At 43.2% G+C, this 10,842-nt stretch overlaps 1 protein-coding gene across 9 annotated transcripts in view; it reads right to left on the bottom strand.

Moving 5' to 3' along the window:
• LOC131887810 (uncharacterized) overlaps nucleotides 1–10,184 on the bottom strand; it is a 19,251-nt gene extending 9,067 nt beyond the window's left edge. For 3 of the 9 annotated variants that reach the window (XM_059236515.1, XM_059236517.1, XM_059236519.1), the window contains exons 1-15: nucleotides 9,954–10,184; nucleotides 9,461–9,496; nucleotides 9,253–9,375; nucleotides 8,776–8,926; nucleotides 4,588–8,622; nucleotides 4,415–4,519; nucleotides 2,835–3,038; nucleotides 2,605–2,739; nucleotides 2,230–2,529; nucleotides 1,902–2,156; nucleotides 1,574–1,831; nucleotides 1,176–1,454; nucleotides 848–1,105; nucleotides 512–778; nucleotides 203–445 (exon numbers count right to left, since the gene is read on the bottom strand). In XM_059236515.1, coding sequence (XP_059092498.1) covers nucleotides 203–445; nucleotides 512–778; nucleotides 848–1,105; nucleotides 1,176–1,454; nucleotides 1,574–1,831; nucleotides 1,902–2,156; nucleotides 2,230–2,529; nucleotides 2,605–2,739; nucleotides 2,835–3,038; nucleotides 4,415–4,519; nucleotides 4,588–8,622; nucleotides 8,776–8,926; nucleotides 9,253–9,375; nucleotides 9,461–9,496; nucleotides 9,954–9,996 — 6,692 coding nt within the window. In that variant the 5' untranslated portion in view covers nucleotides 9,997–10,184. Of the gene's footprint in view, nucleotides 1–202; nucleotides 446–511; nucleotides 779–847; nucleotides 1,106–1,175; nucleotides 1,455–1,573; nucleotides 1,832–1,901; nucleotides 2,157–2,229; nucleotides 2,530–2,604; nucleotides 2,740–2,834; nucleotides 3,039–3,734; nucleotides 4,171–4,414; nucleotides 4,520–4,587; nucleotides 8,623–8,775; nucleotides 8,927–9,252; nucleotides 9,376–9,460; nucleotides 9,497–9,953 lie in introns of those variants that run through there. The other 6 variants (XM_059236520.1, XM_059236521.1, XM_059236522.1 and 3 more) reach the window with 4 other exon arrangements.
• Nucleotides 10,185–10,842: the final 658 nt, after the last annotated feature.

The raw sequence follows: 10,842 nt of genomic DNA, 5'->3' as shown, positions 1-10,842 counted from the left end.
CATCTCGAAAATCTGTTACTTTGGAGGGCGAAAAGCTAGGCATCCAAACTACTGTAGTTTCTTTTTATATTTTCAGAGGACTCTACTCAAGAAATATCCTTTTAAACAATAACCTAAGAGGCTTGGAGCAGATCTCATCCAACGAATGGAATCAATTTGGGTCATTTGGAAGACTGAAAAAGAAGGAACAAGACCCACTCACCTATTTTTCTCGACGCTTTTATCTCGCTTAGAAGTGCCCACCATGTTTTGGAACACTGTCGGTACTGGAAAGTCTGCCAACGAGCCAATTTGCGCCAAATCGGAGACCGACTTATTTTTCAACATATCTCTACGTTTGCGAACGGTCTCTTGATCTGGCTCTTGAACCCTGGAGACCTCCAAGTCTCTCTTCAGGGAGGAAAACATTCCTGAACTGGTCTCTGGTAAGCTAGCCCAGCTTTGGCTATAAGTTTGAGAGTGAGTTGAAATGCCAGTCAATGAGTTTGAGTGATAATGTGAATGAAAGTACCTTCGTTTCTTCTCCAAATCCTTTTGTTTAGTGCTCTTGAGGGTTCTCCTTCCGGGTCTAACCATAGTATCAATCATCTTTGGCAAAGGGAAGTCCGAAAAACTATTGATTGATGCTAGTTGGCTTGGTGTTTTGTTCTTGACCAGCTCTTGCCTCACTCTCACTTCCTCAGGATCTTCTTCCACTTTGGATCGGACTAGAACTTCAGCTTTGAGGCTCTCAGGTAGGCCTTCATAGCTTAAAAGTGCACCAACGGATCGGTTTCGTCTGTAATTGGGAAAAAGCGAAGTGGACCAAAACCTTAGAGCTGAAATGTATGTAAGTAGTGTGCCCTACTTGCGCTTCTCCTCTATATCCTTGTTTCTTCTGGCTGGAGGCTCTGGCTTGTCCGAGCTCTTAAAGATGTTTTCCAAGGCACTTGGGATGGGAATATCCGAGATAGAAGTGATGGAGGCTAGTTCACCAGGTTTCATGGTTTCCACAAGCTTTTGGCGCTTCTTTAGCACCTCTTCATCTTCGATTTTACTCCGAACCAAGCATTCAGTTTTCAAGGCACGAGGTAGATTACTGTACATATCTTCCAAATTCGACATGCTAAAAGCCAATTATAAGCATGCATTACAATTCGGCTTCGATGCATCATCTGCTGGCATCATGAACCTACCTCTTATGCGTGCCTTTCTTCTCGGTGCCTTCGCTTTCCTTGGGTTTGTCCGATTTCCAAAAGTGCTCTAGTGCAGTTGGAATCGGAAAATCTGCCACCGATGTAATTTGGGCCAACTCAGCCGGGGACTTGGCCTGAATCAAGTTCCTCCTCATGGTGAGAGTGTCTGAGTCGGGCTCGACCTTGACTTTGGTCACCAACTTGGTATCCTTCCATCCTCTTGAGAGAGTTCCACCCACAGATCGAGTGATGCTTACCACACTGCTGGTTCTGCTCGCTCTGCATAGACGTAGAGGATGTGACGTTAGTCTAGGCAAAGGTACTTAGAAACGCACCTACTATATACAGGAGTTACACAGCCATTGCTAAAAATCACCCTTTCTTCCCGAATGAATTACCGTTTCCTTGATTCTTTATCTCTGGTGCCCGAGCTTGATCTTGATCGTTTGAAGAGGGCTGGTACTGGGAAATCTGAAAAGCCATGGATTTGAGCCAACTCATGAGGCTTTTTGGTCGACACCAATTCCTGTCTTTGCTTCACAATATCATTCGGTTGGTATTCCTTAACATTGGTCACGAGCTTAGTATCCTTCCAGGACCTTGGCAAGCTCTTGGTCCAACCCTCTGGAGTTGCTTCAACACTAGAGGCGCTATGTCTGAACTCAGATCCAAAAATAATCATCAGCGATGTCGTGGGTAGTAGATTATTTTTTTTGCGATTTTTACCTCCGCTTTTCAGCTTGACGTTGAGGGTTCTTCTTGTTGGTCGAAAAAATGTTCTGAATCTTCGAGGGAACAGGGAAATCCGTGATTGATCGAAATTGTGCCAATTCAGATGGGGACTTGGTCTTGACCAGCTCTTGTCGTTCCTTCACCAAGTTAGGATCAACATTCTCTTTGACACCTGTCACCAGATTTTGCTCTCTCCAAGATCTAGGCAGTGTTCCATAAAGCCGATTGGGTGCATGCCCACCATCCTCACTAAAAAAAGGTCAACGTGAAAAGGGTGCCACCAACCAACCAGCTTAAACACGTGCGTTTCCGTTTCCTGTACCTTTCACTCTCGTCACGCTTGTTGCTCTTGCTTCGGTTTTTCCTGAATTTAGGCAAAGGGATGTCAAAGGGGTGCGAAAGCGACGCCAATTCAGACGGGGTATTCCGCTCGACAGTGAGTTGTCGAATCCGTTGCAAATCTTGATCTTCCATACGTGAACGACTGACCAACGGTTGCTTGAAGTTCTTTTGATGAAAGTTCGAACTTAAGTAGCCATTTGCCACTTCTCCAGGTGATGGGAGCCGAAAGTTCTTCATCTTGGTTCCCAAACCCGGCTTCTTCTTCCGGTCGCGACTTTTCCTAAAGGTTTGAAACGCACTTACTCTCTCAAAACCTTATTCTGCTATGCCCAACAATGCAATGTCCAATGCTAACCGGTCTTTGCCCCCTGCCGAGGAGGTGTCCATATCCTCTTCATCCTCCTCCGCGTCATCTTCGTCATGGAACCCGTTCTTCACCAAATCCGGTTCATCATTGTTTTTCTTGGAGCCAAACTTCCAGAAGGAGGTACTGCATAGATCAAACAAAAAGTGCCATCAATTCCTGAGTGAGTGTTGAAACCTCATCCACCCAACCAAGGTCAAACCTCGGAACGACGTTCCTACCTATTAGAAGTCTTGGCAGCCATAGCTTCAGGTGCTTCTTGTGACCTATGTTTGGCGCGTTTGTTCTTGTTCTTTAGGGGCAGTCCGGGTGGTGAATCTTGATTGTCTTCCGTGGGCGATTCGACAATCTCCTTGAGCTGATCCTTACGATCCGCTAATGGGGATGGTTTGGGGCTCCCCAAAATTGGTTCGTAGAGATGTTCACTGAAAAGCGGGACCCAAGGTGTCAATCAATTAGGCCTCAATCCACGTCAGAGAGAATGAACGCTCTCCATCTTGCCTAGCTGAGGAATTTCTTGCTTGTTCTCCCCTACTGTGACCGCACTAGGACGACGAAATGTGCGAGGCCATTTGCATGTCTCCTTACCCTACTGAACCTTCAAAAGTTGGACATCGTCCAGTTTGTTTCAAGACTCTCTCCGCAGCTAACAGTCAGATGATTCGAAGTACAGCGTGCACAGTGTGGTTTAGGACACTGCAAAATCCTGCTTTGCGGAGACACTGTAACAGTGATCAGATCGAATGGACCGACGAGAGTGAGGGAAAAAACTGATGGGGATGAAGAGTAATGCACGGAAACTTAACGGTTCAAGTGAAGTATTGCAAGTTATCTTTAATTGTCTAAAACTCATCTCTCCCAGTTCGATTGCCCTCTGTAAAAGAATGCACACTGAAAGCTATTGATCCCAATCAATTTCTTTGCTATATTAAGAATAGTCTTGTAATACGATGTCTTCTCAATCATTCTGTGAAAGCAGTTTTTTTGGATTTTGTCACACAATGGTCCAATCAATCAAAATAATACATTGGTGGTTCTATGGAGCATATTATCTTATCGTCAATGAATACAATCAAAGATGTGCTACGACAATGAGTATGTAGGTGAGGTACATAACTTACCGCGATCTTACAGATGCAAAGCAACCTTGACTAATATCTGAGTCCAGATAACCTGAGGAATCGTTACCAACACTCTTTCTGACGGCACTATCACTTTCTTCGTCCGAGATTTCTTCCTCCCTTTGAAGTGCCTCGAATGTCAAGTACTCTTGGGTTGGTAGTTCTGGAACTATTGGCACACTATCGTCTTTTCCAAGTTTATTAAACCTGCGATCCCAAAGACTCAAAGGGTCCATAGACTCCCATGGAGGCAAGAGGAGAGACCAAATCGACGGAGAGCATTACTTTTCTCTCAAACAGCCATTTCAGTCCTGGATGAACAACCTCCTTGGAAGTCGTGTACTTATTAGGCCAGAATGACGATGATTACCCCTCCTAGCCCGTATGACGAGCTCCACAACAATGAGCTACAAAGTGTGTGAGTGGCTCGCTCTGGCCGAGGAGGGCACATTCCCATAGGTTACCCTGAGCTTTCATTTTTCACCTACGCACACCGTCAAAAGTCCTGGGAGCTTTTGGGCCAAGAACGTTTGCCAACACTTCTTCCAAGAGTGTCTCAGATGTGTCCTCTAAAATGTCTACGACATAAATTACTGATCATTCGCATCGAGCAGGGTTTCGAAAGGTATGCCTTCAATCTCGAAGTGTTGTCACGGCTACATCGTTTCAAATTCACTTACCTTGTAGGGCGCGTTTTATTTGCATCTTTTTCTTCTGGACTGAGATTTGAGGGCTCAATTGTGGGGCGAGCCGAGGAGGCCGAGAATATTACGGGCTCAAAAGTTCTGAAAGGTGTGTGAATCAATTTGAATTGGATTGCAAAGAGCGGCAAACAAGGATTTAACCAACATACCGCTCGTCTTCTTTTGTCTCCGCAGGATCATCCAAATTTGACATTGATTTTGCCTTTCCGCTTTTCGTATGGAATAACTTGCTCAAGAAAGAACGTTTATTTAGGTCCTTGCGCGAATTTGAGATCTCTTCTTTTCCAGATTTTTGACCACCGTTGGATTGAGCTGTACTTTCATGAAGAGGCGGAACATTTTGATTCACGGGCCAATTTCCTTCATTAAGGTCGGATGACTTGGGGGGTTCTTCATTTGCCAAGCTGATAAGCATTTGCATATCGTCAATTTCCTTTTTCTGCTGCTCGATTTTAAGTTCTTGTTCCCTTATGTTAGACTCATTCGTGATGTCACTTTCTTGTTCAAGGTCATGCATATCTGAGGTAGAAATTGTTTTCTCCTTGGGAACACTGTCTTTGTTATCTTGAGTTAGTAAATGTGTTTCTCTACATTTCTGCGAGTGTGGATCCAGATTGGTTTTTTTCTTTTGTTGACTAGATGCCATGTCCAATTTGCCTTCTTCCTTTTTTATGCGATCTTTAACCTCATTTTCTTCCACCTTCTGTCTATTTTCTCCTTCTTCTTCCTCAAGTGCAAGCTTTGCCAATTCTTCTTGTCTTCTTTTCTCTTCCATTTTCATGCGATCTTTTTCCTCTTTTCCTTCCAATTTCTTTTTCCTTTGCTCTTCCTTTTGTTCAAGAGCTAGCCTCGCCAATTCTTCTTGCTTCTTTTCTTGTTCCTTCTTTGTCCGATTTTTGTCCTCCTTTTCTTCTAATTTTCTTCTTCTTTCCTCTGCTTTTTGTTCAAGGGCAATCTTAGCTAATTCTGCCTGTCTTTTCTCCTCTTCCTTTTTCATAAGATCTTTATTCTCTTTCTCTTCTAACTTTCTTCTCTTTTCTTCTTCTTTCTGCTCAAAGGCGAGCCTGGCCAATTCTGCCTGCCTCATTTCTTGGTCCTTCTTTGCATTATCTTTGGTCTCCTTTTCTTCCAACTTCCTCCTCTTTTCCTCTTCCTTTTGCTCAAGCGCAAGCTTGGCCAACTCTGCTTGCCTCATTTCATGCTCTTTTTGTGCCTGCTCTTTACTTTCTTTATCTTGCTCTTTCCTGCGTTTAGCCTCCTGCTTTTGCTCTAAAGCTAGTTTGGCCAATTCCGCTTGCTTCATCTCTTTTTCTCTCTTTCCTTTTTCTTTTCTTTCCTTTTCTTCCTCTTTTTTCTTTTTTTCGTCTTCTTTCTGTTGCAATGCAAGCTTAGCCAATTCTGTCTGTTTTTTGTCCTTTTCTTCTTGAGCATTTTTTCTGTGTTCTTTCTCTTCTTGCTTTTTCCTCTTCTGTTCTTCTTTCTGTTCTTTTGCCAGCTTGGCCAATTCAGCTTGTTTTATCAGCTGATCTTGCTTGCTTTTCTCCTCCATTTCTTTCTTTTCAATTTTCTGCTGTTCCTTCTCCAGTTTCTCAATCCTCTTTTTTTCCTTTTGGGCTTCTTTTTCCAATTTAGCTCGCTCTTTTTTGGAAATTCGTGAATGTGAGTCAAGCATTTCAGAGCCGTTTGTCTCCAAAGAATATCTTGATGAATGGGATGGTTTCACAAGACCTTCCATTTCATCATCATCCCCACCTTTTTGGGATGATGAGGAGCTAAAGAAGGAGAATGAAAGCTTACTGTCTTGTGATTTATCCCTCCTCTTGTTCTTTCGTTTTGCATCCTTCTTTGCTTTGAGTTCTTCTTGCTCCTTCAGGTACTGAGCCTTCAATCTCTGTTGCCTTGAGGCCTCATCTTCTTGTTGTTTCTTTTTCAACTCTTCTGCACTTAATTCTGCGACGTCCTCATATTCGTCATTCTGTTTGGATAAAGCATCACCTTCTTTCCGTTTTTTCTTCTCCAAAGTGTTACTTTGAAAAAGTTCTGCTATTTGATCTTGAGCCTGTTTTTCAAGTCTGTTGACATCCATTGGTGTCTCATCATCCTTTTCAAATGGTGTGAATATGATTTCCTGTGCATCACCATCTTCGTGGAATAGCTCTTGCTTGATCAGATCCCAATCGTTTTTGTCAATGTGCAACGGCTCATTTGTAGGAAAGACACCTTCCTCAAAAGGGTTCTGCAATGTCGAAGGCTCCTCTGTTTTGGATTTGTCTTGATATTTTGCTTTCCTATCATCGCCAAATGGATTCAGGTCTTCGTCGTTTTTAGGAATAGCTTCTGAATATCTTTCTTCGTTTAGATTTGTTGTTTGGGAGTTTGATTCTTGCTTGACTTTGGATGACTCCATGGATTTTTTGTTGTCAGTATCATCCGTTGCATTTGGTTTTTGATCATGCTTTGAGAGTCCATTCCCTACCTCTGGTGGCGCAATATTATGGTCATGTAGTGTCGTATTGCTTTGTTCTCTTTCCAATTCATTCTTGCTCACTTTGCCATTGGCCTCTTTCTCCTTTTGCCTTGTGGGTTCTTGAGATTGACTTTCTTTTTTCTCCTTGATCTCCTTCTCCTTGCGTTGTTTCTCTTCTTTGGATTCTCTTTCCCTTCGTAATTTTTCCTCCTTGACATCTCTTTCTTTTTGTCGCTTCTCCTCTTTGGCCTCTTCCTTACGTAGTCTTTCATCGATAACCAATTGTTCTTTGCGCAACTTTTCTTCCAAGATTTCTTCCTCTTTTCTAAGTTTTTCCTCCCTCTCTTCCTTTTCCTTTTGCAGTTTTCCTTCCCTTATTTTTTGGAGCTTTTCCTCTTTATCGCGTTTTTCCCTTTGCGGTTGTTCTTCCTTCTCTTTTCTTGATTTTGCTTCCTTGGCATTCTTTTCCCTTTTTTTTTCTTCTTCTTTGGTTTGTTTCTCTTTTAATTTTGCAATTTGCTTCGCTTTCTGCTTAGCAACCTCTTTTTCATGTTGATCCGACTCTTCTTTGGCTCGGTCAATTTTGGCTGGACTGGCATTTCCCATTTCAGAAGATGTTCCAATTGCAACATTCGCCTCTTCAGGTATTTCAAATGGATTCGAAGCTTGGTCGATTTTTAGATTCGTTTCCACGTTGTTTGTATTACTTAGAGGCACGTCTCTTGAACTTGGCGTGGTGTTATTAGTGAGTTTCTTCATTTTCAGTTCCTCTTCAATCATTATCTGCTCTAATCGTTCTTTGCTACGTTGTTGCTGAGGTGATCGGCTCTGTCCATTGTTTAGAAGTGGGGGGCCAAAGGGTTGGACATCCTCGTACTCTTTGGTTATGTTTGGACTGTTGTCTTCAATGAGGAATGGATTGGTTCCTTCCCGCGTATCCAATTTAACCAAACTACTGGTGCCTTCAAAGCCTGTTCTCCTTTGCCCGACTGGCTCGTAGCCTTCATCACGAGAGCTATTAGATTTACCGCCTTGATGTTTAGTTTTGATTGACTTTGGAGTTGGTTTCTTATCTCGATTCACCTCTGGCGGGGATATTTGACCCTCACGCCCAGGAACGTCCGTCCGTGGTGGTAAGGCGTAGGCGTTTTCGCTCTGATGTCTACTGGTTGATCTTTTTCCAGTTTTCTTTTCTTTTGATTTACTTCGTGATCTTGACCGCCTTGTGAGAGGAAAACATCCTGTCGAGTCAGAGTCATCTTCAGCCTCTTTATTGATAACGATTTCTTGTTTAAGGTGGACGTGGGGATCGTTTGCCTCCTGATTAATCCTGGAAATTTCTGCATTGGTAGATGTCTGATCATGACTAGGCAATGCATTGTAAGTTGTGAATGGACTCGATAACCCTTTCAGCGAAGATTCAGAGGCGAATGGATTATCTTGGGGTGGTACTGGGTGCACTATCTCATACTCGGCTTGAAGGTCTTGTGCCTGTGATGACAGTTTATGCTTGTTCAGCTTTCGCTCTCGGGACTTGCTTCTACCCCGTCCACACAAAGGTGGAGATTTGGCTCGTTGAGCGCCTTGAGTATCATCAACATTATCATCATCTGACGACGACTCTCGGAGAAGCTCCTCCACTGAAGGAGGCTCTGCTCCCTCTGGTAGATGAAACCATTCCCTTGGGATGCTCTTATCTCTCCTTCGTATGGTGGCCCTGGAACATACCAATGTCACCATGCAACGAGCATTAATCAACATTGACTCGAGGGAAATATATAGTACGCTAAGCTAAAGTAAGATTCGCTCATGACTCATGAGTCAGTCAGTCAGTCAGTCACTTTGGCGGCAACATGTCCTCTCCACTTACGCGGATATGTCTCTGGGAAGTTTCAGAGGATCTATCCACACCTCCTCCTCTTGATTGTGACTTAGATGAGTCCATGGATATCCACCTTGCTCTTTCTGCTTCTCCAGATCCCCCCAAAGATGGTATGGAATTGGTGAGGTTGGTAGAGATCCTAGAATTACGTCAGTTTTGAAAAAATCTATTGCCAATGGAAAGAAACCCTCTTCATTTGTCACGACATTTCAATGAAAGAGCACTACTTGATCTCAAACGATTAATGGTGTCAAGTGTTCGTGTCGGCAATTGTGTGGTACTAAATGGTGTCACTTCCGAATCCATTCGGATGTTGTTTGTGAGAATTTCCAATGACCAATCAAATACTGCGTATAATTTGTTTTGGGAGGAAACGAACTTGTTGAAATTAGTCCAGACAGCACAACAATCAAGAGGTTGAAATCCAAGTGAGTGAACACAAGCTTAGATTCTAACCAATCGAACCTGCCACAGAACTTGAGGCTGAGCTGATGGTCCCCCATTTGTCAGAGAGCTTGTCAAAGTGACCCTTCCATTGAGGCGAGGCCCTGCGACGGGACACATTTTTCGGGTTGATTTCAACACCATCTTTAAAGAAATACTTTGAATTGAATGTTTAGTATGGTATTACTGGAATTACCAAATGTGGATGTAGACAATGAGTTCTAACAACCTGGATGTTTCTCGCAAGCCGCCAGTCCAACTGATACTGAAAGTGTTCGTTCATAGTTGGTTCAGAATTTGAACGTCATTGCTGATGTGAGGGTCTCCTGCCGTTCGTCGCTCGTTAGTCAAACAACGAGAAAGAGCCTTTGTTCTTGGCCTCAAAAGTAAAGTGCATGAATGTCTGATCGTTCGCCGTCTTTCCGACTTTTAGGCAGGGTAAAACACGGTGTCGCCTTGTCAGAATCCACTTACATCTACTGTTTTCAAATCAAGCTCACAAACGTGATGAGGTTCGCGAAATGCACGAAAGAAAAAAACAACAAATCAATCCGCGTTTGATATTTTCCTCATGAAATGAAACGCTAAAGTTAGACCATTATTTGGACACAAGGCCATGTGTTCTAGTCTACGAACATACAGTATATACTTGTGCAACATTTGAGGTGCTCTGGTCAAGATCACCGTACTCACAATGTATGATACGAAAGAGAATTGCTTACCAATTTGAGAGTCCTGCTCCAGTTTTCTCCTTCCTTCAGCCATATTGGAGTTTGCGGTTCACCAATTCCCAATCAAAGCAATCTCACACTTACACAAAAAGGCCTAGCTCATAATTCCCCGTTCTGTGGCAAGAAAGAGCTTTGGTCGAATTTTCTCCCGTCGACAAGGTCGAAGGACTTCTGCGTTCTCCACCTATGTTTTTACCAACTGCATGTTCCAGCTTCAAAACAGAAATCCTCAGGCCAGCGTCTGCTGGTCGTGTGTACATACAGAAGATGTATAGGTCTTACGTTGTTGGGCACACGTACATACTCAAGACCACACAGGCTATCGTCAAGACTTGCTCGAGTGCTTGAGCAAAAAAAATCAGGGATGGGCTGTCCCATGGAGCATTTGTGCTGGGACACGAAACATTCGGCCTGCTTTAGTGAGAATCAGAATTGAGAACAACATGACGATCCTCGAATTTCAAGCGGAGAAAGTCGGGTCTCTGTTTTATCCAGGGCCATCTGAGAATCTCACTCAAGACTCTTATTATGCGACTGCAATCCACAAGGTGCCAATTCAATCATGTGATAACTCACTTTGAATCAGAGATATCCAAAGATGACATTTCCGAGACAACATTTGATTACGAGGTATTACATTTCTGCCCAAGCCAATGATCAAAAAATGATGACAGCGCATCGAATTTGAATGAATAGCTTTGTTTACTTCTGACACACATCCAGTACTCCTAATTACGTGGGTCATGTACCTATACAAGTCTTAAAAGTTCACGAAAAAGGGAAATCTTGACTTTCACAAGGACATGTTCATTTTGAGCATTGTTCATCAACATGATGAATTGTTTCTTCGGCATAAAGTCTTCATAATCTCGGCTTTTCC

This window comes from Tigriopus californicus, chromosome 10 (genome assembly GCF_007210705.1).
Source record: "Tigriopus californicus strain San Diego chromosome 10, Tcal_SD_v2.1, whole genome shotgun sequence".
NCBI classification, from domain to species: Eukaryota; Metazoa; Arthropoda; class Copepoda; order Harpacticoida; family Harpacticidae; genus Tigriopus; species Tigriopus californicus.
This window is presented reverse-complemented; position numbering and strand designations above follow the sequence as displayed.